This window comes from Saimiri boliviensis, chromosome 15 (genome assembly GCF_048565385.1).
Source record: "Saimiri boliviensis isolate mSaiBol1 chromosome 15, mSaiBol1.pri, whole genome shotgun sequence".
Classification (NCBI taxonomy): domain Eukaryota; kingdom Metazoa; phylum Chordata; class Mammalia; order Primates; family Cebidae; genus Saimiri; species Saimiri boliviensis.
The window spans coordinates 11,726,985-11,753,863 of NC_133463.1; the positions used below are offsets into that span (position 1 = coordinate 11,726,985).

The following is a 26,879-nucleotide window of genomic DNA, read 5'->3' on the forward strand; positions in this document are numbered from 1 at the left end:
CATACAAAATACTATTGAAAGATGTACTATGTCAATATAATATACACCTTGTTCAGAACTTAAGGCTACAACTTAAAACTCATGTTCAAAGAAATTACTATTCACTTCGCAAAACAGACTAATATCCAACTTCAGTAAATACCAACTTGAATATGACTTTCAGATGAACAAAAATCTCATTGTCAGGTAAAGGACCCGTCATCTCAGTCAGCATTTTCTCCTGAGAGGAAGCATGACTTACAGAATTAATATGACTGAATTTCCACGTAAAAAATTAGGTTTGAATTTCCAGCTACAGCTCCTTGTTATGACCATGAGAGATGTGGATTATATGTGAATTCATTTATTTAAAAAAGAAAACACACATGAGAGACATGAAAGAAAATAAGCACTGAAACTGAAGAGAAGGTATATTGCTGCTGTTTTCTTTCTGTTAAATTTTAAAAACTCTGGCAGCTACTTGGGAGGCTGAGGCAGGAGGATTACTTGAACCCAGGAGCCAGAGGTTGCAGCGGGCCAAGACTGCACCATTGCACTCCAGCCTGGGTGACAAAGCAAGACTTTGTATCAAAAAATAAATAAATAAAAAATGAAACTCTGGGTCTTTCATAGGAATTGAGGCCACTGTTCTATTACACTGTAGTCGAGTTTTATTGAAATTACTGAATGGGATGGAGAATATATGCTAAAATTAAAAGACTTTACTAAAAAGACTTCTTGGGGCCATGATGAGGTGGGTGTTATTTGGGCAAACATCCTCCCTCTTCATCAGTCACTCAATATTCTAATCCAGGGTCACGGAGCCAGTGGGCACTGTGCTCTGACAGAACAGGCTTCTGCTGAAGAAATAAGCCTAACTGGGCTGGGCGTGGTGGCTCAAGCCTGTCATCCCAGCACTTTGGGAGGCCCAGGCGGGTGGATCACGAGATCAAGAGATTGAGACCATCCTGGTCAACATGGTGAAACCCCGTCTCTACTAAAAATACAAAAATTAGCTGGGCATGGTGGTGCGTGCCTGTAATCCCAGCTACTCGGGAGGCTGAGGCAGGAGAATTGCCTGAACCCAGGAGGCGGAGGTTGCGGTGAGCCGAGATCGCACCATTGCACTCCAGCCTGGGTAACAAGAGCGAAACTGTGTCTCAAAAAGAAAAAAAAGAAATAAGCCTAATTGCTTTGGCCTCTTTTTTGTTGTTGTTGTATTGTTTGCTTTCATTTTCCAATGCAAATGAACAATGCTAAATATTCACCCAATGCTAAATAAAATTTCAATGACTATCACGTACCATTATGGGCCCCAACTGCATCACTCCCTTTCTGTTTGTAGCCAAATATTAGATCAATCCACTCGTGAAGGTGTTCAGACACATAATTGCTTTCCAACGCATCTTTGCTCTTCTGGAGAAAGTCCTCGGGACCTATTAGATTAGACTCAATCAAAAATTCATAAAGTCTTCATTTTTTCCCTCCCATTTCTTTTGACTATCCACAAGTAGATAAAGCTTCTAGAACTGGTTAAGAGGTTCATATTTCTTAATGAGATTTATTTTCTATCACATGAAATGTAAATGTTTTGGGGGAAAAAAGTGGCAAGAATAATTTTCACATGAAGGTCTCTCAAATATGAGTGTTTTTACATCACAGACTCACAGAATACTTCTGATATGGAATTGGACTCATGTTGCCTCGTTTAGATAGAGAATTACGTTGTGATTTTTAAAAATCTAAGCAATAAAATAATTACTGATGCTGAAAGTGCACCGCTTAGTGATGAGTGCTATAATATAACACCTCGAGGGGACTCACCGGAGGCCCACGGGGGAAGTTCCACGTCGTCAACCATCTGTCCTCCTTGTCTCTTTCCCAAATCCAACTTCAGACTATTGACTAGAAAGCTCACATCATCACCATAGAATTCTGGAATTAACTGAACGTTTCAGAGAAAAAAAAAGAAAAAAAGAACGACAAACATGTTTTAAAGCGGTTAGAAACGCAAGTCCGGCTAATGATCAGCTTTATTAACCGCTTACCTCTTTAAAATCCGTTGTGCCATCCAGACAGTTTTTCCAAGTCTCTGCAATACTACATGTGAAAAAAATATTCACCATCTTTTCAGCTATGGAAATAGCAACAGCAGTATTTCCTATGCACTTGGGGGTTGTTCCACTCTGTCTGTCATTCACTCACAGCTCTCACCATCCCTCTGAGTGTCCCACTTTAACAGAAAGGAACACTGGGACCCAGAGAGTTTATGTAACTTCTTTAGGGTCACACGGTGGGAGTGAGCATGGAGTCCATGTCCAGACCGTTAGCCACCCTATAGCCACTGCCTTGTCCAAAGGCCAAATGGAGGCGAGTGCCTACACACTGAAAAATTAGCACAACTATCTGAATGGCTCGTTGTAAAAGGAATTATTATTAGATATGTGTAGAGTTCAAGAGAAATGGGAAGGACAGACCAAAAAATTAACAACAATTATTATCTCAGTGTGGTGGAATACCAAGTAAACTTATTTCCTTCTTTATATTTTCTGATTTTTTTTTTGGTAAGAGAATATTATTTTTATGATTAAAAAAAGTAAAGCCATTTAAATACGCCCAGGGAGCTGCATTCAATTCACAGCAAATTTATTAAGAATAATAAAGTGAGGCCGGGCGCGGTGGCTCAAGCCTGTAATCCCAGCACTTTGGGAGGCCCAGGTGGGTGGATCACGAGGTCAAGAGATCAAGACCATCCTGGTCAACATGGTGAAACCCCGTCTCTACTAAAAATACAAAACATTAGCTGGGCATGGTGGCATGTGCCTGTAATCCCAGCTAGTCAGGAGGCTGAGGCAGGAGAATTGCCTGAACCCAGGAGGCGGAGGTTGCGGTGAGCCGAGATCGCGCCGTTGCACTCCAGCCTGGGTAAGAAGAGCAAAATTCCATCTCAAAAAAAAAAAAAAAAAAGAATAATAAAGTGTCGGAAACAATCTAAATGCCCAACAATAGAGAAAAAAAGTTGAAATAAATTATGGCGTATGTTAGAATGTGATAAAATAATTTTAAAAAAGAATCACTGTTTTGAAGAATACCTAATAACACAGGAAAAACTTTAATATTTAATATTAGGCTATAAAAGGCAGGACAAAAAGCTGTACTTAAAATATGTTCTCATATTTACACACACATACATGTCTAGAAAAAGTCCAAGAGGAATAGATACAACCATTGGTGATTTTTTACATTTCTTTAAATTTTTCAATATATCTAGTGCTTTCAAACAAGTATGTTGTACGTATACAATCAGAAAGTGTTAAAAACAACAAGCAGGCCGGGCGTCGTGGCTCACACCTGTAATCTCAAACACTTTGGGAGGCCGAGGCGGGTGGATCACCTGAGGTTAGGAGTTCAAGACCAGCCTGACCAACATGGTGAAACCCTGTCTTAAGTTATAAAAAATAAAAAAAATAAAAAAAATAAGCAACATTTGTATCAAACCTGTTAAACATTCTATCTGCATTATCAAATCTTCCATTCTGCAGGCACAGCATATACTCTGGTGCTAGAGGGAAAAAAAGTCAGAGGTAAGTCAGATCACAGAATCATTGAAGAATATTGTGAAATAAACTTTAATTGGGGGTAATGATAAAGAATCTTACCAATCCTCACAAGATAAAAAAGCACATAACCCGGGGAAGAATAGTGACTCCCATACATGAACTTTGGTTCAGGCATTTCCTGGTAGCGTGTCTAGAATACAGAAAAAACAAAAATAGTGCTAAGTGTTCGTTATGAAATAATAACTGACAAGCAGTAAAAGCCTAAAAGAAATCACAACATGGATACACCATATTCCTTACTTTCTCTCTTAGATAAGAAAAGGAGAAGATAAAAGAGAATAAAAATCTGACTAAACAGCATTCCTGAGACAAGCATTTTAGTTTCCTTGACTTAATGGTAACAAAATGTTGGCATTAGATTAAACAGAACTGATTTTATGTGTCTCTCATGTGATTTACCAAAGAATACCTTCATGAAAATAATTCAGTGAACCTGTAAACAGGTCGCCCTCTTCCTTCCAAAACTGTAGACAAGGAATGTAAATGGTGAGCAGCTAAATTCATGGTCAAGAGAAAAGCAAGAAAAAACTCTATGTAGGGTCACTGAGTCACTCCCAGTGTAATTCCCGTAAGCCTTGGAGAAACGAGTTTCCTTCCATAAAAACACAGGCTGTGACTCCTGGTGCTGCTTAGAAACCCAGAATCTGTAGGTCCACATACCAGTAGTCTCTCCAGCCGTTCCTTATTTAGGGCCCCCACTGGCTTACTAAGATCCCGGAAGGTTCCTGGATTTGACAAATCTATAAACACAAATCAATAAATAAATTCAGCTTATATTTATACCATTGTCCTCCTGAATTAATCCAAATATACACATTTACTTCCACAAAATAGTTTTTTAAAAATTGAGACAGATCCATAAGAGTTATATTTTTTTAGTTATGTACATAGATGTTAAGGCTAGAACTTTGGGTTTTAAGTTAGCCATAACCACTTAAGAACAGTATCTCTAATTTGACAATTCCTGAACGTTAATTTTTTTTAAAAAGTTTCTGATTAAAAAATACATATATTCCAAGTAAAAAGCAATAAAAAACAAATTTTAAAAGCTATTATTCTTCTACCAAGATTTACTTTCTACTCTTGAATTCTAGTGAATATTATTATTCTGCAATATTAGCCTAAATATTTAGGGGTCTAAATCTTTTCAGAGAAATACATTCTCATATTTCCAGAAAATCTATTATCTCTTTCAAGTACAAAGGTTCAAGGTGACATGTCAAAAGGAACTAATATTCACAATATGTAACTTTTAAATTTTACAAAATAAAGTTACAATACAATTACATTTTTCTTAAAATAATCCGAGGAAGCAAGAGAAGAGCAGATAGGCCACAAAGGTAAAATGGTTATAGCTTCGTAATATAATTACGAATGATTTTTATTTCCTTCTTTGATTATTTCAGGGCTTTCCAAGTGTTCTGTAATGAACAATCAGTTTTTTATTTTTTATTTTTACTTTATTTTTTTTAGAGATGGGTTTCTCCATGTTGGTCAGGCTGGTCTCAAACTCCTGACCTCAGGTGATTCACCTGCCTTGGCCTCCCAAAGTGCTGGGACTACAGGCATGAGCCACCCTGCCCAGCGAACAATCAGTATTTAATGTGATTTTTAAAAATAATATGATAAAGCGAATGACAATTTTCAAAGTGAAAAGCAAATATTTCAAAGCATGGTATTTATAGGTAATAATGATAACCCCGAATTAAAATTATGCCCATTTTTTCTATGTGTGTCCTTCAAGAAGTATGGTGGAAAAAACACACATAAAACACTTATGACACTTAATGTAGTATCTTGGAATGGAAATTGGCAATCCTTAGCAATACAACTGAAAAGAGTTGTCATTTGTTCACCTATCACATCACGATTATAACATAGCATTTATTTTCTCCTTTAAAAAACAATACAGATGACCACTTCCCACTCAGCTTGGTCAGAATTCCACGTGGGGCAGTTACCTAGTTCTGAGCTGGAATAATCATGTATTATCCACGGAAACACAGGGTACTGGGAGAGGTCGTTGCAGCTGCGGTCAGCCAGGTTGTTGAGGTGAAGGAGGTACTGGTAGTTGGAAAGGTGTCCACGCTGCCACTGCAGCATGTAGCTCTCAGCAGTGTGCTCCGCCACGTGGTGCTCTGGGAAAAGAGGATCCACGAGGTCTGCCACTCACCTTCAAAAACTTAGTATGCAAAAGCTAGGGGCTTAATGTGTAGACCCTTCCTGTGCATTCCGGAAAAATACATTGGAAGAAAAAGAAGGCCGGGTGCGGTGGCTCACGCCTGTGATCCCAGCACTTTGGGAGGCCCAGGCAGGCAGATCACAAGGTCAAGAGATCGAGACCATCCTGGCCAACATGGTGAAACCTCGTCTCTATTAAAAAAAAGAAAGAAAAAAAAAAGGGGGGCCGGGCACGGTGGCTCACACCTGTAATCCCAGCACTTTGGGAGGCCGAGGGGGGCGGATCACAAAGTCAAGAGATCGAAACCATCCTGGCCAACACGGTGAAACCCCGTCTCTACCAAAAAATACAAAAATTAGCTGGACGTGGTGGTGCACACCTGCAGTCCCAGCTACTTGGGAGGCTGAGGCAGGAGAATTGCTTGAACCCGGGAGGCAGAGGTTGCCATGAGCTGACATCAGGCCACTGCACTCCAGCCTGGTGGCTGATGACAGAGTGAGACTCTGTCTCAATAAAACAAACAAACAAATAACAACAAAAAAAAACAGAACAAGAAAAGTAGGCTGCTGATTTTTTCATAAAGTAATTGTTCAGCTAAGCATGAGTAGCTCCAAGATCAAGGAGGGGAAATTATTAAATACACTGAGCTATTATCCTACCCACCACAATAAAATATAACCTAAACAAATACGAAACTGTAGAGCAAGTATAGAAATATTACACATTAACAGGTAACATCTATGCAATAACAAAGAATCCTTCCAAATGTGCTGTGTCTCCATGCATCTAAAAACCCATGGCCATCTATGAAAGCTTACTTCTCTTATGATTTATGAAATTAAAGCAATCTTTTCGTTTTCTTTTGGGCATGGAAGAGATGTACTACTGCTAACTGGTCAATGACTACATGTTATTTATGCATGTGGGGACTAAGGAAGAGAAAAGAAATTGTTAAAGAAGAAAACAGGCATTTGACTGGGGCACCAATTCTCAAACTAAAAGAAGGAGACCTGCCCCCCGAAACACCTCAGGAAGAATGAGATCTGAGATAACACAGCAATGAGAACTCCCCTTTCAGAGTGTGGAATGAATTAACTGTCCTGCAAGTGGATTCTCCCTTTTGTTCAGAAAATTCTGCTTTCAACCTCTTCCTGATGCATTCAGCATCTTAACTCTTAATATCTCTTCTCATTTATTTTTACCAAGTTTCTTCTCTAATCAATTACTAGGAAAGGACTTCAAAAATCAAAACACCCTTTCCCCTCATTTTCTATTTTCAAAACTCCTAAGAAAAAGTAGGAACAAACTTAGGAATAAACTCAGTGACAAGTGACAGCTTCTTAGAAGATGGATATTTTAGATCCTGGCCAAGTTTTTGGCTTGAGATTTTAGGACTCACTATGAAAGTTGAGCTTTTTATTGTAATCTTATTATAGTTAAAAAAAAATAAAACAAAAAATTAGATCAGGAGACCGGAGATTGAAGTAAACTTTTATCAAAGCTATACTTACACATAGTTACCTTGAATAGTTTAATGTATGAAAAAAAATACTAGCTATATACAAACCTACTTTAAAATAAAATATATTCCCTATTGAAAGCCAACTATTCCTCCTTGAAGAAAAATTTCATTTGTAAGGGAAGATGTACTTTACTACATTTCATAAATTGTTTCGTGGTACACTAAAAAAACAAACACATTTAAGATGGTATTAATAAAATCCCAACATCCATGTTTTTTTCTGAGACAGGGTCCTCACTCTGTCACCCAGGCTGAATTGCAGTGGTGTCACCACGGCTCACTTCAGCCTTGACTTCCCAGGTTTGAGTGATCCTCCCACTTCAGCCTCTTGAGTAGCTGGAACTACAGGCACACGCCACCAGGCCTAGCTAATTTTTAAAGTCTTGAGGACAATCCATGTTGCCCAGGCTAGTCTCGAACTCCTGGGCTCAAGAGATTCTCCTGCCTTGGCCTTCCAAAGTGCTGGGATTACAATCATGAGTCACCATGCCTGGCCCCAAAATCCATTTTTAAAGATAATTCCATTCCAGTTAATTAGCAACTTTGTAAATGAGAATAATTTCATTTAGCCTTGCAACTTACTAAAAAAAAACTCTGGGCTTGAAAATAAAAATGTAACTATTTTTTTCTCATAAAGGCGGGAAAATTCACATTTTCCATGAAAAACTGAGGAAATATTATTAATTAAAAGCAGATTTCACTCCAAAGTCAGTAGTCTGAGCATAAAGGTTTACACATTCCTTTTGCAGCCTTTCAGCTTTGTGGTTATGACCACAATCAACGATCACAAACATATGAATAACTCACTTCCTCACAGTACAAAACTGAGTCTTGGTTTTTATAAACTAATATAAGACCTGACTGAACATAAAAATATTTGGGTGGATCTTCAAAATCCATTCAATGTGGAGGATGTTAAAACGTAAGAGCATTTAAATATATTTAGGTAGAGTTTTAAAAACATACATTCAGAATGAACTATCACCAAAGTGAATGTATATTTCCCAGAGTTTTAAAAATATTATTTTGGCAATTATAGTTACAGATGAGAAGAAATTAGAACCACAAAGAGGCGATTCTAGAAATGACATTTTTCTTATTTCCTATCCCAGATCCTTAGGAGTTGAACTACCTTCATGTGAATAGAAATCCCGTCTCTATTAAAAATACAAAAAAAATTAGTGGGGCATGGTGGTGCGCACCAGTAGTCCCAGCAACTTGGGAGGCTGACGCACGAGAACCACTTGAACCTGGGAGGCAGAGATTGCAGTGAGCGAAAATTATGCCACTGCACTCCAGCCTGGGTGACAAAGTAAGACTCAGTCTCGAAAAGAAAGAAAAGAAAAGAAGAAAAGAGAGAAGAGGAGAGAAAACAATGAAGGGTAAGCACCAAACCTAGGTACGTGGCAATATAAAAATAGAGATCATCTCTATCTTGAGGTTCATAGAACTTCAGGTAGATGTCGGAACACAGATCATCTTCTGTGCAAAATACTTCCAAGCCCTATAAATTCAGAAAGAAAAGAATAAAATAAATAGCATTGTATTCATCTTACAATCCCAATATGAGTATATAATTACAAAAGCTTTCAGTTAAACATTTGTGTTTTTTATTTTTATATCTCATATTCCTATTTCCAATCTATAAATTTAACTCAGTGATATACATACATATATATGTTGTGTTTATAAATGTTCTGAGAACAATACAGTATCTCAGCTAAACTTAGTAAACCACGTTGGGTGTTGAGTATTTTCATTAATAAAAGCTTTTGTGAACTTACTACGTTGAAATTAAAAATTAGCTGATCCATGTCTTCTCTTCTTCAACATAAATGTTTAGATTTCTTTTATAAATTAAATTATATATATATATATACATATATATATATATATATATATATATGTATATATATATATATTTTTTTGAGACCAGGTCTTGCTCTGTCACCCAGGCTGGAGTGCAATGGTGTGACAGAGCTCACTGCAGCCTCGAACTCACAGGCTCAACTGATCCTCCCCCTTCAGCCCCTCAAGTAGCTGGGACTTCAGGCACACCATGCCCAGCTAATAAATAATAATTACGCACACCTAACAATCTGATAATTGAATAACCCATTCAATCAACACATTATAATTATCTTACAAAAACCTATGAGCTTTGTGACTATAGTGTTGGTAAGGCTGAGCTAGCAAAGGAATAGACAAAGCCAGGATGAAAGCCCAGAGCTGCCCTTGGTTCAAATACAGCTTTCACCATGTACTACCTGGGAGCTTAGGAAGTTAACCCCTGGAGTCTCAATTTCTTTATCTGTAAAATGCATTACTATCTACTTTCACAAGGATTATGATGGCAGATAAATGAAACATTATATACAAATTGCTTGGTACACAGAAAGCACTTAATCAATGTTATTTTATTCTTTTTCTGACTGCAGCTCTATACTCAAAGAAGGAGATTTTTAATAGTATCTGTTTACCTCATCTGCTATTAGTGCTGGAAATGGAAGAACGGCCTTTTAAGTAAAACAGGCAGCAAAGCAGTTGAATTTCACAAATTAAAAGCACAAAAATGAGTTAAAATTCCACAAGGCTTTTGTAATGTCACCAAGTTCTGGTTAATCTTCAAAAAAGAAAAAATGAATTTCTATTGGTGTCAAATTAACATACCTTGGAATCATACCTTCTGTAGGGATTGGTTACTAAAAGTAAGACATGTGTCGTAAATACCTAAGTATAGCCGGGCGCGGTGGCTCAAGCCTGTAATCCCAGCACTTTGGGAGGCCGAGGCGGGTGGATCACGAGGTCGAGAGATCGAGACCATCCTGGTCAACATGGTGAAACCCCGTCTCTACTAAAAATACAAAAAACTAGCTGGGCGTGGTGGCGCGTGCCTGTAAGCCCAGCTACTCAGGAGGCTGAGGCAGGAGAATTGCCTGAGCCCAGGAGGCGGAGGTTGCGGTGAGCCGAGATCGCGCCATTGCACTCCAGCCTGGGTAACAAGAGTGAAACTCCGTCTCAAAAAAAAAAAACCAAAAAAACAAAAAAAACCTAAGTATAGACATACACACATTCAGGGAATGAACTGCCTACATGCGGCCGGGCGCGGTGGCTCAAGCCTGTAATCCCAGCACTTTGGGAGGCCGAGGCGGGTGGATCACAAGGTCAAGAGATCGAGACCATCCTGGTTGGCATGGTGAAGCCCCGTCTCTACTAAAAATACAAAAAATTAGCTGGGCATGGTGGCGCGTGCCTGTAATCCCAGCTACTCAGGAGGCTGAGGCAGGAGAATTGCCTGAACCCAGGAGGCGAAGGTTGTGGTGAGCCGAGATCGCGCCATTTGCACTCCAGCCTGGGTAACAAGAGCGAAACTCAGTCTCAAAAAAAAAGAACTGCCTACATGATTTAAACGGTTATTTTGTCTATTTCTCTCTCTCAGCAAGCCTAAAGGTTAAGTTAGCTGTGAATATGCTTGTTCGACTGAAGAATTAATTTTACAACATCTTCCGAGTTTAGCTTTAAGACCTAGCTGCTACGACTGGTGGAGGCAAATACGATACAGGGTTGGTTTTGCACAGATTATTCCAGCCTGACACTGAGAATGCAGGAGTGAGAAACTCAAGCGCACTCTAGCCCTCTTGCTCTTGGAGCCAAAAATATTTCAAAATAGCACCTCTTCTCTACATGAAAGAGTTATTCCTTTATCAATTTCTAGCTTCTCCAAAAGAAAGAACAGCAAAATCAGAGTCTATTTGCTTACAATACAGTGTACTTGCACTTTCAGACATCCCATAGGTGTGTATTGTCAATAAACCGCCAGCTACACTGAAGGTGTGACAATCCTCCCCCAGCCTGGCCTCCCAGGGACTCACCAGAGGCATGAGGCCGTGCCTCCTTTTGTAGATGCGGCGGACGTCTTGGAGTGTTATCTGGACCACAGGTTTCTTTAAAAGTAGAAAGACAATCCCAAACATTATTGTTCTGACACAGTTAGAAGTTGTTCTTTAGTATCAGAAAGGGGGGGGGGGGGGAATCACCAAATCTTGCCTTCCTGAACCAAAGGAAATCTTGGGACAAGGTGATATCTGGTTTCCCATTCTGCTCTGCCATCTTTCACTAGCTCTATGATCTTGGGTAAGTCTCCCTCCACCCATGTGGCACCCCCCCACACACACACACACATGATAATGCAATCATCTATCTTTCATCTATCTTTCAGGCTAGATTGTGGGGTGATAAGAAATATGAAAGAACTGGCATAAATAACCTCTCAGGAATCTTGCTATCTTTTTTAAGGCAAATAGTTTGCTTAGTACTGACACACATCTTTTTAAAAATCCTTTTATCTCATTAAAAGGTACAGTGTATTAGGGCTCACAAATTAATAAAGTATAAAGCAAGGCTTCTAAACTATTTCTTTGTTAATGAAGAAAAAAATTGTCTTGCTTTTCTCTTCTTTTTTTTTTTTTTTTTTTTTTTTTTGAGACTAAGTTTCGCTCTTGTTACCCAGGCTGGAGTGCAATGCGCGATCTCGGCTCACCGCAACCTCCACCTCCCGGGTTCAGGCAATTCTCCTGCCTCAGCCTCCTGAGTAGCTGGGATTACAGGCAAGCGCCACCATGCCCAGCTAATTTTTTGTATTTTTAGTAGAGATGGGGTTTCACCATGTTGACCAGGATGGTCTCGATCTCTTGACCTCGTGATCCACCCGCCTGGGCTTCCCAAAGTGCTGGGATTACAGGCTTGAGCCACCGTGCCCGGCCGCTTTTCTCTAATTTTAAAACACCAGTAAGAGAGAAAGGTTTAAAAAAGGCGCTGAGATTGGCCAACAGCTATGCGTCCGTGGTCCTCCTCCCAAGTGGGAGGGATGATGGGTGTTCAGAGGTCAGCCTCTCCAGCAGTGAAACTGCCCTGGAGGCCAGGAGTTAGGTCTTGGAAACTACTGGTCAAGGATCCTGGCCAGTATTGGGAAGGAGTAAAGGCTCATACCATGGATCGTGAAGCTAGGGTACACAGAAATTTTTTTCTCAAAATTTCGGACCCAAGCACTGCTAGCAGCCAAGGCAATGCATGACACTCCCCGAGAATGCTGTTCCAGCCGCATGCAGTCAATACAGGAGAACTAAGAAAGTGAGCTCCACCACCACCTAGTGGTCAGAATCGCTATAGCATAACCTTTCACTCGGGAGAGTTTGAGATGTTTTAGTGTGCCCTGTAACGACCAGCCTGCAGAATTTCCAAGGTGGAACTTTCTCTGGCAGAAAACACTCCTGATTCTTGGGGCCTGAAAAATGGCCCCACAGCACTACCAGGGTGTGTTAGGATTTCTGTTCTTTTAATGGATCATGCTAAAAAAGTGGCCAGATCTAGATAAACAACAAATCCTTTACATGTTTTAGCATGGAAATCTAAGTTTATCTTTACTTTCTGGTCTTGTAAGTCCAGTGTCACTGAAAGAGAAGACTGTTTCCAAAATTCTAGCAAGAGCCCATGACTGCCAGACAGCAGGATCTCCACATGCACCTCTGTATTAGCTGGGAGAACCTGCTCATGGTGTCCCTTCAGGAAAAATTCAGATCTACTGAGGCTGTCCATCATTAGGGAGAAGCAAGAAATACCAACATCTATGTACATATAAGAAAATATATTTAAAAATCCATTTCTTAGCCGGGCGCGGTAGCTCAAGCCTGTAATCCCAGCACTTTGGGAGGCCGAGGCGGGTGGATCACGAGGTCAAGAGATCGAGACCATCCTGGTTAACATGGTGAAACCCTGTCTCTACTAAAAATACAAAAAATTAGCTGGGCATGGTGGCGTGTGCCTGTAATCCCAGCTACTCAGGAGGCTGAGGCAGGAGAATTGCCTGAACCCAGGAGGCGGAGGTTGCGGTGAGCCGAAATCGTGCCATTGCACTCCAGCCTGGGTAACAAGAGCGAAACTCCGTCTAAAAAAAAAAAAAAAAAAAAAATCCATTTCTTATTAACCCTAGGACACTTCACTGGTCTCTCAGAAGTGTCTCCTAGAAGAAAGGTCTAAATCTCTGACAACCGCTAAAATCAGGAGAAACAGGGTTTCTTTTCACCATACTGAGAGCAAGTGCCCCCAGTATGACTGAAAACAGATCAGAGGAACTCAAACTGCGGAGACTTCACATCAAGATTACATACAGTGTTTGGAAAATACACAGATGCTGCTGGTGAAGAGGGTGAGTGAGGACATGATTTTTGATCCTCATCGAAAAGTGAGGACCCTGGCATTGTGAGAACATGGTCTGGAAGCAGCTTAAACATGGGCAGCTCCCCACCTGATCTTGTGGTCTACGCACCGGGTAGCCATTGAGAGGCTGAAAATACAGGTTTGTGTCCGTGATGCACACGTGTCCAGGATTTGTCACCAAAGGCGTCACCATTTCTGCTTTGCATTCCATGTGCAGCCTTTCGGAAATGTTTTGGAACCTGAAAATATGTTTTTCAGCAAACGTAAGAAAAATCAGAAATTGATCTACTGTCCAAGTTTATCTAAGAAAGCTACAGTGTGACTGTATGACATTTGTCTAAACACTACATTTAATATGAGAAAAATGGTAATATAAATTGATTGCTTAAATAAAACTCTTTAAAAATGGCATGACAAAAACTCGGTTTTTAAAGAAAGAGGTGAGCTTATGTACCACAGAAGTCATGATAGCCAAGTAAATAATACCAAATAATCCTTTAGCTAAACTCATTCTTCCCAAAATAAACAGGCCTTGAAACTACTCTTACATTAAAATTATTTCCTATTTTTCTGTCACTTAGACCTAATTTATATTATCCTATAAACCATTTTGACATAGGTGGCATTTATTTCACACTACACTTTTTAAGGCTGTGACTACATAATTATAAATTACTTGAATTATAATACATTAGAGTAATTGTATATTCCTTTGTATATTCTTGAGCATATCATTTTGTGGATTTATTGCAGAAAACCAGTGGAAAATGATCTCTCCACTACCCACTCCTAAAATATTTAATCAACAAAGTCCCTTCTCATTCTGCTTTACTAATTTTGAAAAAAATAAAGGGAAAACAACCAAATCAGCAACATTTTAAGGCAATGACTGAAATAACTGGGTTAAAAATAAATCTCTTTATAAATGACAGGACAAAAAGCTACAGGGGAAGACATTCACTCAAGTTAGGGTGGGAAAGCTATAAGAGATTGTTGAAGTTTTTACGATAACAACCAAAAGGAGCTAGATACCCTGAACAATCGTACAGTTGTGCGATCTCAGCTCACTGCAACCTCTGCCTCCCAGGTTCATGCGATTCTTCTGCCTTAGCCTCCCGAGTAGCTGGGACCACAGGCACGCACACCATGCCCGGCTAATTTTTGTATTTTTAGTAGAGATGGGGTTTTACCATATTGGTCAGGCTGGTCTTGAACTCCTGACCTCGTAATCTGCCTGCCTCGGCCTCCCAAAGTGCTGGGATTACAGGCGTGAGTCACTGTGCCCGGCCCAATCATCATTGCTTTTTATAACCCACTGGAATGTTGGGGATGCAAAGAAACCTAAATGAACATGATTGCAAAAAGGAAAGAAGAGACCAACAGGTAAGTAGCAGGAGGAAGTGCACCCTACGACAGAAGTGAGTAAGGGCTGCAGAATGAAGAGAATTTTCAGGGAAATGGAAAGCCAGAGTTGAGACTGGAGAGTGAAAGCTTTCCCAGAGATCCAAAAATGCTGTTGACTGGGGTGCAAAGCAAGAGAAATCTCCTGCAGTTCAGAAACCTGACGGCTCAGCTGTAAAGCACAAAAACATCCCTAGACTCCTTCAAGTACTCAGATCCCAAGTCCTGTGGAAGAGAAAGTCTCGATCACTCCCTCAGTAGAGTTGCAGGCAGTTTTGTCTTGAATTTAACCACAGCTGCAACAAAGTCTTAATGCAGCTCAGTTACAGATTTGATTGACAGTCTCTCTGTGGGCATGACCACTTCTGGAGGTAAATACTATTTAGTTTGGTCTCAAATTTCCTTTTTAACAAATTGTTCAATAAAAAATTACAAGACAATAAAATTATAATACATAACAAAGAAGCAAGAAAATATGACTCATGCTCAAGAGAGAAAAGACTCAATAGAACATGTCCCAGACACTGGATCAATCCGAGGAAGACTTTAACAGTAACTACTATAAAGGATCAAGAACAGTCCAGGCATGTTGGCTCACACCTGTAATCCCAGCACTTTGAGAGGCCAAGGCAAGAGGATCACTTAAGCCCAAGAGTTTGATACCAGCTGGGTAACATACTGAGATACCATCTGTACAAAAAATAAAAAATTAGGCCGGGTGCGGTGGCTCAAGCCTGTAATCCCAGCACTTTGGGAGGCCGAGGCGGGTGGATCACGAGGTCAAGAGATCGAGACCATCCTGGTCAACATGGTGAAACCCGTCTCTACTAGAAATACAAAAAATTAGCTGGGCATGGTGGCCTGCATCTGTAGTCCCAGCTACTCAGGAGGCTGAGGCAGGAGAATTACCTGAACCCAGGAGGCGGAGGTTGCGGTGAGCCGAGATCGTGCCATTGCACTCCAGCCTGGGTAACAAGAGCAAAACTCCGTCTAAAAAAAAAAAAAAAAAAAAAAAAAATTAGCCAGACATGGTGGCATGTCCCTATGGTCCCAGCTACTCAGGAGGCTGAGGATCACTTGAGACCGGGAGGTGAGGCTACAGTCAGCCATGATTATTGCCACTACATTCCAGCCTGGGTGACAGAGTGAAACAGCGTCTCACTCTGGACAGAGCAACGGAGAAGAGAAAGGCTGAGAACGGATGGAAAAAAAAGAGAGAGAGAAAAGGGTCCACAGGATGAAAGATGGACAACACATGTGGAAGAACAGAGAGATTCAGCAGAGAAAGTATAAAAAAAGAACCAAACGGAAACATAGAAATAAAAATGTTGATCTCGTAAAGAATTAAACAATCTTAACAGACTAAACGCAGTGGAGGAAAGGTCCAGTAAGGCTGAAAACAGGTCAATAAAAAGTCTCCCAACTAAAACAAAACCAAAGGAGAAAAAAGATTGAAAAAAAAAAAATACAGGAGAGTGTTATCTGAGAACTGAAAGAATATATTAAACATACTAACGTAAGTATAACCTGACTATAGAAGAAAAGACAGAAAATAGGACAGAGCAATGGAGAATGGCTGAGAACTGATAAAAAGCATCAGTTCATAGATGCACGTTACTCTGAAACTCAATGTGACATAATAAAAAAAATATATCATTTGGTCTCTGCTCCCGGTGAATGACACAGAGCTCCTGAAACTTGTGTAATTTCCCAAGCAACAGAGGTGTTAGGTGCATCTTTGGTTCTAATATTTGGTCTTTGGTCCTGATTCCTGACATAGACCTCCTAATCCCTCAGAGTTTCCTGAGTTACAGAAGCAAGTTTTGCTCTAATGAGGCAACTGTTTGTGGAATCCTGGATGGTTGCTGGTCACCAGAAGGACCAAGCCCTGATTAGAGGCTTAGAGCTTTCAGTCACACTCCCCTTTCTCAGGGTAATGGAGAAAGGCTAGTGACTGAGCTAATATTTGACTATGCCTATGTGAGGAATCCTCCATAAATACCCCTAAACTATGAGGCTGAAAGAGCTTCTGGGTTGCTGAGACATCTATGTGCCAGGAGGGTGATGCACCCAACTCCACAGGGACAGAAGCTCCTGTGCTCAGGGCCCTTCCTTCCAGATCTCACCCTATGCATCTCCTCATCTGGCTGTTCATCTGTACCCTTTATCACGTCCTTAATTATCATAATAAATTGGTAAACATAAGTAAATATTCTGAGTTCTGTGAGCCATTCTAGTGATTAAACTCAAAGAATGTGTTGTGGGAATCTGATTTATAGCTAGTTGGTCAGAGCACCTGTGCTCACAACTTGGATTTGTGATTGGCATCAAAGGTTGCAGGGGGAGCACCTTGTGGGACTGAGCTCATAACCTATGGGGTTTGTGCTAACTCCGGGCAGACAATGTCTGAACTGAATTGTAGAATACCCAGCTGGTATCCGAGAACTGTTTTGTACAGGAAAAAGCCACACAGCTGATCACTGAAGTGTTCTGTGTTGACAGCATAGCAGGAATTTCCCCATCTTACACTCTGAAATCCTCAAGCAAAATCAGCACAAGAAAACCACATCTCATATGGGTAACAATTCAAATCATGGGGCTGTTCACCAGAAATAATAGAATGACAATCTTTAAAAGTGGTGAGAAACCTGCCAATCTAGAATTCTATATCCAAAAACGCCCTTCAAAAACGAAGGTAAAATAAGTCTCTTCTTAGACAAAGTTGAGAGAATTCATCTTTAATGGATCAACATTGGAATGCCACAGAAAGTGTTTCAGACTGAGGAGAAATGACACCAGGTGAAACACTAGATTTGCGGAAAGGAAAGAAGACTAGAAATTATAAACATTTAAATATCTAAGTATTAAAAATATTTTTAATATTTTTAATTTCTATGCAAACACATAGTATGTATCTAAGTTCTTTTAAAACTTACTGATTTTTAGGCCGGGCATGGTGGCTTATGCCTGTAATCCCAGCACTTTGGGAGGCTGAGGCAGGCGGATCACCTGAGGTCGGGAGTTCGAGAGCAGCCTGACCAACATGGTGAAAACCTGTCTCTGAAAAAAAAAAAAAAACTTACTGATTTTTAAAGCACAAATAAGAATGCCATATTGTGGGTTTATGGTATATGCATAAATTAGCTACAAGATAAGATCATAACTGGCAGGAGAGGCTAAATGGAAATACACTGGAGTAAGGTTCTTATTTGTTGTAAAGTAGCATAAAATAATATTATCTAAAGGTACACTCTGACACAAGGTGCATATTGTAATCTCTAAAGTGGCCACTAAAAATAACACAAAGTGTTACAGCTAAAAAGTTATCGAGTAGATACAATGGAGTATTGAAAAATACTAGATTTACCCAAAAGAAAGGAGAAAAGGAGGAACAGAGGAACAGCAGCAACAAAAAAACCGAGACACTAAGAAATAAACACAGAAACAATGTGTGCCACATAATGATGTTTTGGTCAATGATACTTCATATACTAGTGGTCTCATAAAATTATACTACCATTTTTTTTTTTGTTTAGAAAAGCAACATGATATAATACCGTATTTTTACTCTACCTTTTCTATGTTTAGATATGTTTAGACACATAAATACTTACTATTATGTTACAATAGCCTATAGCATTTAGTACAAATTGAGTATCCTTTATTCAAAACACTTGGGAGCAGAAGTGTTTTGAATTTTGGATTTTTGAACGTTTGTATCATATCGTTCTGCATTCCTAATTACCAAATCTGAAATCTGAAATGCTCCAATGAGCATTTCCTTTGACTATCACATTAGCACTCAAAAAGTTTTGGAGTTTGGAGCATTTTGGATTTTAAATGTTTGAATTAGGTATGCGCAAGTGGTACAGCAAAATGTTGTACAGGTTTATAGCCTGGGAGCAATAGGCTATACTGTATATAGTCTAAGTGTGTACTAAGCTGGACCGTTCTGGTTTGTGTAAGCGCACCCTATGATGTTCTCACATGACCAAACTGCCTAACGATACATTTCTCATAACACATCCCTGTCATTAAGTGATGCATGACTCTCCTTAGATACTAGGCTTAAAAAAATTCCTGTTGAAAAGCAGAGACTGTCAGAATGCATAAAAAACAAGACTCAACTACATATTTAAAGTATATGTTTTATTTTAAACAGAATAAAGACACAACTTAGTGTTAAAAGGGCAGAAAAAGATATATCATGCAATCACGACACATAAGAAAACTGGTGTAGTTACTTTAAAGGAAGACAAAGTACACTTCAAGAAAAAGAGTATTAGGGATAAAGAGGGACATTTCATAATGAAGAAAAGATCATTAAGAAGACATTATGCATCTTAATGTATATGAATCTAATAACAGAGCTTTACAACACAAAATGCATAATCGAAAGGAATAAGAAAAGAAAGAATTCCACAATCACCACTGACAATTTTAACATCCTTCTCTCGGTACTGATAGCACAAGTCAACAAAAAAAAATAAATGAAATATATTTGATCCAAATGATCATCAACCAACTGGACCCATATGGCATTTGTGAAATGCTATTTTCAACAACTGCAGAGCTCACATTCCTTTCAAGGGCATATGAAATATTTACCAAGACAGACCATATAACAAATTTGAACAAATATCAAAAGACTGAAATCACTTAGAACATATGATTTGTGTTCTGATCAGAATATTCTGTGATCAGATATTAAATTATAAATCAGTATCTATAAAATATTTCCAAATATGTGGAAGTTAAACATATTTCTAAATTACCTACAGGGCCAAAGGAGAAATGATGATGAAAATTACATAATATTTTTATATTAATTGTAATGAAAACATATCAAAACCTGCAGAATGTTGCTAAGCAGTGCTTATAAAGAAAATTATAAGTTTAAGTGTTTCTATTACAAAGAAAGACATAAAATTGGTAATCTAGGCTTTGTTCTTAGAAAGCTAGAAGAATAAGCTTTCCACAGCAAGCTGAAGGAAGGAAATGATAAAGGCAGACATCAACTATAAATAAAGTGAAAAAACAGAAAAATAATAACAAAGTCAAAACGTGGTCATTTGAAACGTTAATCAAACTGGTAAGCCCTGGTAATACTGACTTTTTTTAAAAACAGAGAAAACACAAAGTATCAATATAAGGAATGAAAGAAGAGTCAATACTGCAGATGCTGCTCGCATTAAAAGGACATTAACAATTTTATACCAATGAGTCTGATAACTTAGATGAACAATTCATTTTAAATATACAGGTTTCAAAAAAATAAAAAATAAAATCACAGACAAAACAAGACAAATGGAACAGTCCTATGTCTAGTAAATAAATGGAATCCCAAAGGACACTTCAGACCTAGATGGCTTCATCAATAAATTCTATTAAAAATTTAAGAAAGAAAGAACACCAGGCCAGGCGCAGTGGCTCAAGCCTGTAATCCCAGCACTTTGGGAGGCCGAGGTGGGTGGTTCATGAGGTCAAGAGATCGAGACCATCCTGGTCAACATGGTGAAACCCCGTCTCTACTAAAAATACAAAACATTAGCTGGGCATGGTGGAGCGTGCCTGTAATCCCAGCTACTCAGGAGGCTGAGGCAGGAGAATTGCCTGAACCCAGGAGGCAGAGGTTGCGGTGAGCCGAGATCACGCCATTGCACTCCAGCCTGGGTAATAAGAGCAAAACTCCATCTCAAAAAAAAAAAAAAAAAAAAAAAAGAAAAGAAAAGAAAAGAAAGAAATAACACCAGTCCTACACAAACTTTTTCTGAAAACAAGAGATAAAGAAAACCTCCATACTCATTTTATGAGATCAGCACAACCCTGTACCACACCTGACAAATATATTACAAGAGAATTACAGAGCAATATCCCTCATCAATATAGATGCAAAAATACTAGCAAAGCAAATCCAGTAATATGTAAAAAGGATATCATGAACTCAAATTAGATTTAGCCCACAAATACAAGGTTGGTTTAACATTGAAAAACAATCAATGAATGTAATTCACATTAACAGAATTAAAAAAATATGATGTCATCGAATGCAGAAAAAATACTTGACAAAATTCTACACCCATTATTGAAAAAACTCTCGGTAAACTAGAAACAGAAAGGAACATTTTCATTCTGTTACAGGGCATCTATGAAAAATCTACAGCTAGCATCATCTTCGAATGATGAAGCATTGAGCCCATTTCTTGTAAGATCAAGAATGAGGCAATAATGCCCATTTCCAGCACATCTGTTAATAAAACTGTGCAGTGAGGCAAGAAATAGAAAATAAAAGTTATAGGGATTTTTGTGAAACTGCCATTATTCACAGATTAAATGATTATATACATGAAAACTCCATGGAATCTATCAAAAAACCCTCTAATGAGCGAATTTAGAAAAGTCATAGTATACAAGGTCGATTTAAGAAAGAACTGTATTTCTATATACCTGTGACAAATAGTTGGAAAATAAATTTTAAATAGTATCAATCAAATATCTAGGCCTATGTCCAACAAAAGATGGCAGCATCTACATACGACACAGAACAGGGATTCTGAGTGGGGCTTAAAAGAGAAATCTGCACTATCTTTTGGTCTTTTCTTCCTAAATCTACAATCACTACAAAATAAAGTATTTTAAGGAAGACTTTTGGGGTAGAAAAGGGGAAATTTTAATATGAAACTATAAAGTGATATTATGATTTTATATTTTAATACTTTTTTATATTTTATTATGATTTTATTTATCATATGATACATTAAATGGTATTACGGAATTACTGCTAATGGAATATGATAGTGGTATCAGGGAATGAAGAACAATCATTATAACAAGAACCTGCTGAAATACTTACGGGGGAAGTGTTATGATGCCTTGGAATTTAGTTTCAAATGGTTCAGAAAAAATATATACACATATATTATATATATATATATAATACATACATACATTTATACATACAAATAATACACACACACCACACAGAGCAAGCACGTGAGCAGAAGCAGGCACTATCTAAAGAAAATTTGGCACAATGTTAAATTAACCTCTGGTGAATCATAGGGGACCTGCCTTCATTGTATTAGTCTTTCAACTTGTGATGGTTTAAAATTTTTCAAAATAACAATATAAAAAAATAGTATTCCTTCTATTCCTTTAACAAAAAATTATCTCCTCAGAAATATGACAAAAGCTTATCTTAGCAGAAGTTTACCTTTTTTTTCTTCTAGAGGAAGTATACAACACTGGAATATTTCATTTCATATTGCAAAAATCCTTTTCCCCAAATTCTTTAGCCTAACATTTCAGCAAATGGAAACAACAAAACATTCATAGTGAACCATTTTTTAAATGAATGTCATGCTGAAGCCCAGAATTGAAGTCTAAATTGCTACTGAGAAAAATGACACATTCTAAGTAGGTCAGAAGAAGCTAATTCTTCTTATTATTATTCCCTTTCCTTTCTAAAATGGAAACTATTCTTCCCTAAGCAATTCGCTTACTTAATATATCCTGCCAGTATAAAAATGGAAAGAAAATTAATGCTATATACTGAAGCAGAGAAAGAATCAAACAAACATAAACACAAAAAAACACATTACTGGCCAGATGGCTTTACTAGAAAGTTCTTTAACACATTAAAATGTAGAGTAAAGGTCAAGATGACTGATTCCCAAATCTCACAAAGGTAGCAATAAAATAGAATATTACAAACTACTCTCATTTATAAACATAAGCTTTTAGCAGAAGCCTAGCACATAATAATCCAAAAATAAATGAACCTATTCAACCAACACTTTCTGCTTTGTCCTAAGTATGAATGGTTACAAATGCAAAAATCAAAAATAAAAAGGCTGGTGAATAGAGACTGCAAATAATTCATAGATAAGATTTTGTAAATATAAAGAATCTAAATATACAGTTAATGGAACTGGTCATAAAGTTTAGTAGGGTTGCTGAAAACAAAATGAGTACACAAAAACCTACTGCAATCTATATATTGACAATAAACAGAAAATGAAATTTTTAATAACATACCATTTATAATATCAGCACAAATATGAAATACTGGGAATAAATCTAACATAAGATAGGAAAGACCTTTATGAAGAAAATCATAAGGAATATATTAAAGGGAATCTAAATAAATAGAGAGAAGACTATAGATTCACTGCAGTTACAATCTAAATCCCAGCACAGTTGCTTTTATGGAAATTGACAAGCTGATTCTAAATTCACTCTAAATTCACACGGCAGTGCCTAAGACCAAGAATACAAAAGACGTAAGTGTAAAAGAAAAATTAGGTCTGGGGCCCTGTACTACCAGATATCAATAGTTACCATAAAGCTGTAATAATTAACCTACTGGTATCAGAAATGAAGACAGAATTACCCAAATCTACTTAATATAAGGCAATAAACAAGAGAATGGGATAATACAGAAATATCACTTTTGCACAAAATATATTGTATACTTAAGAAAAGCCAAGACAGTCAATGAAAAAACCATGAGAACAGTAGGAGTGTACTGTCTTGGACCCTATAGGGTGCCACAGAAAGTACTCATTGCAACTTGAAGGCTCAGGAAAGACCTTCTGGAAGAACTGAGAGCACAGCTGAAATCAGAAGAATAAGTAAGAGTTAGCCAGGTGCAGAGGAGAAGGAGGATGAGTTTTCTAAGCAGAGAGAATAAGAGCAAAGGCCCAGAGGTAAGAGACAACACGGCACAACAGAAACTGCAGGTAACGCAATAATTAGGGCACAGACTTTAAGATGCAACATCAAGGACTAGAAGTAAATGACAGCTAGAACCTAAGAGGCTTGGGGCCATGTTAAGGTATTTAGGCTTTACCCTGAAGGCACCGGTGGGGGCTGGGAGGGGGTGTTTGAAAATGTTCACTTATATTTTAATGGCCTTTTATTATACCACTTTCTCTTGGCAATATGAAAACAATCCAGGGAATTTTAAAATTCATGGCTGGAAAAGACTATGTTTCTTGGTACAGTAAACTTTGATATTGTCGATGAAAGAGAGGCACTTAATTGTTATTGAAAACTCTTTTGCTTGTTATACTTTTAGGAGCTGGTCAGTGGGCACATGATCATATTTGTTTTAGGAAGATAACTTTGTGGACCATATGAAGAGGCTGAAGGAGGAGAAATAATTCCAGTTGGACAGAGGAGAGCTAATGGGGGTCTAGAAAAATGCAATGGCAGTAAAATGGAGGGAGTCCATTAATTTTATTCACTGTAATATACCATACTCTGTGGATGCAAAAGACCAGACAAGTTCCTACCCTCAAGGAGTTAATTTTTTGATTATTATTTTTTAACTTGTATTTTAGTTTCAGGGGTACATATGCAGGTTTGCTACATAGATAAAATACATGCCTTGGGGGTTTGGTGTCAGATTATTTTGTCACCCAGGACGTAAGTATGGTACTTGATAGGCAGTTTTTCGATCATCACCCTCCTCCCTCCCATTCTCCACCCCCTCAAGCAGGCTCAGTGTCTATTGTTCACTTCTTTGTGTCCATTTGTACTCAACATTTAGCTCCTACTTATAAGTGAGAACATGCGGTGTTAGTTTTCTGTTCCTTATTAATTTGCTCCGACTCCATCCATGGCCTCCAGCTCCATCCACGTTGCTGCAAAGGGTATGATCTCTTTTTTTATGGTTGCAAAGTATTCCATGGTGGATATGTACCACATTTTCTTTTATCCAGTCTACCACTGATGGGTACTTAGGTTGACTGTATGTCTTTGCTATTAGTATTTTGAATAGTGCTGTGATGAATCTATGTGTGCATGTCTTTATAGTAGAATGATTTATTTTCCTTTGGGTATATACCCAATAATAGGACTGCTGGGTCAAATGGTAGCTCTGTTTAAAGTTCTCTGAGAAATCACCAAACTGCTTTCTACAGTAGCTGAACTAATTTACACTGCCACCAACAGGGTATAAGCATTCCCTGTTCTCTGCAACTTTACCAGCATGTTATTTTTTGAATAATAGCCATTCTATTAAATTTTTTAAAGTAATAACCATTCTAACTGGCATAAGATAGTATCTCATCGTGGTTTTCATTTGCATTTTTCTAAAGATTAGTGATGTTGAGCACACTTTTCATGTTTGTTGGTTGCATGTATGTCTTCTTTTGAAAAGTGTCTGTTCATGTCCTTGGCCTACTTTTTAATGGGGTTGTTCATTTTTTTGCTTGTTCCTTATAGATTCTGGATGTTATACCTTTATCAGTGCAGAGTCTGCAAATATTTTCTCTCATTCTATGGGTTGTCTGTTTACTCTTGATAGTTTATTTTGCTGTGTAAAATTTCTTTAGTTTAATTAAGTCTCATTTGTCAATTTTTGTTTTTGTTGTAATTGCTTTTGTGTCTCTGTCATGAAATCTTTGCTGGGCCCTATGTCCAGAATGGTATTTCCTAGGTTTTCTTCAACAGTTTTTATAGCTTTAGGTTTTACATTTAAGTTTTTAATCCATCTTGAGTTAACTTTTGTGTATGGTGTAAGGAAGGAGTCTAGTTTCAATCTTGAAGAATTTTAAATAAGCAGGTTTGTTTATTTAAGAAGTTCTTTCTAAAGAACTTATTTGATATGATCGATATCATATCAAATAAGTTCTTTAGAAAGAACTTTTTAAAATGTATTATTTTTATTTTTTGAGATGGGGTCTCACTCTGTCTGGAGTACAGAGGCATAATAATCATGGCTCACTGCAGCCTTGACTTCCTGGGCTCAAGGGATCCGCCCACCTGAGCCTCTCAAGTAGCTAGGATTACAGGTGTGCACCATCATGTCCAACTAATTTTTTAATTTTTATTTTTGTGGAGACAGGATCTCACTATGTTGCCCAGGCTGGTCTCAAACTCTGAGCTCAAGTGATTCTCCCACCTTGGCTTCCTGAAATGCTGGGATTATAGGCATAAGCCACTGTACCTGGCCCTTAGAAAGAACATATTTTAAAACAGTGTCAGATAAGGAAGAGGAAGAGAAATGGAGAAGGAAAGATGGAGTCAGGTAGATGAGCTAAAAGCTGTGCTAGTATTCTGGATGGGAGATGACAGTGGCCTGAACTGAGGCAACACAATGTGAAAACACAGAAGCAGAAACTGAAGCATCCAACAGACCTTTCTGACTGATGACAGACATCAGGATGGAGAAGAGTTGAGGAAGCCCTGGAGAGTTCTCCTGCACTGAGGCTAAGCCATTCTCTAAGATAAGCAGGTTTTGGGTGAGACCAATGATGACCTCAGGCTTGGACTTGCTGAATGAGGCATACAGATGAAAATGTCCACTGCTTTTCTAATTAGAAAAGATCATTAGAAACTTACCTGTTTTTGTCAAATGATGTTCTAGCCAAACGAGACTGCAAAATAGCTGTTATCTAGAAAAACAGAACCAGAAAAAAGTATGAATGTAAGTATTTATGAGTGAAATATTGATACAAGTTACCTGACAATCAAAGACATACATTGTAAGGAACACTTACCATGGCGGTTTGATCACCCAGTTTGTCAAGGTAGGATGCTCTGTGAAGCTACAATATCATAAACAGACATGAATTTATTTTTTCTCTCAGATGATATGAAGCATTTCTTTAGAAGCAATGAAAAACAGCAATCTTTCTGTTACTTAACAGTCAAGATTACTTCTGATATACCTATGGCTTCTTCCTAACGTATAGTTTTCAAAGTCAACATTTCAAGTAAATCTGCTACATATTTAGAAAACAGACGATGATTTGGGTAAGATATGTAAATGTGAAATTTATAAAAACAGTTTCTGCCTCAGTTTGTTTGCTTTGAATTTTCTACCCAGCAAGTGCTTACCTGAAGTAACGTCTCCACAACATCTTCCACTTTCCCAGGAACATCCAATTCAAAAACATATTCCATTTTGCCCTAACAAAAAGGGAAAGATATCAAAATACAGTAAGAGAAG

General features: G+C 38.2%; 1 protein-coding gene across 2 annotated transcripts in view; it reads right to left on the reverse strand.

Moving 5' to 3' along the window:
* The window catches only part of NSMAF (neutral sphingomyelinase activation associated factor), a 73,871-nt gene that overhangs the window by 14,774 nt on the left and 32,218 nt on the right, over positions 1-26,879 (reverse strand). For both annotated transcript variants that reach the window (XM_074386671.1, XM_074386672.1), the window contains exons 7-19: positions 26,768-26,839; positions 26,428-26,475; positions 26,270-26,322; positions 13,629-13,758; positions 11,176-11,247; positions 8,699-8,807; positions 5,561-5,737; positions 4,260-4,339; positions 3,639-3,729; positions 3,478-3,541; positions 2,028-2,079; positions 1,804-1,924; positions 1,284-1,415 (exon numbers count right to left, since the gene is read on the reverse strand). In XM_074386671.1, coding sequence (XP_074242772.1) covers positions 1,284-1,415; positions 1,804-1,924; positions 2,028-2,079; positions 3,478-3,541; positions 3,639-3,729; positions 4,260-4,339; positions 5,561-5,737; positions 8,699-8,807; positions 11,176-11,247; positions 13,629-13,758; positions 26,270-26,322; positions 26,428-26,475; positions 26,768-26,839 — 1,201 coding nt within the window. The remainder of the gene's footprint in view (positions 1-1,283; positions 1,416-1,803; positions 1,925-2,027; positions 2,080-3,477; positions 3,542-3,638; positions 3,730-4,259; positions 4,340-5,560; positions 5,738-8,698; positions 8,808-11,175; positions 11,248-13,628; positions 13,759-26,269; positions 26,323-26,427; positions 26,476-26,767; positions 26,840-26,879) is intronic.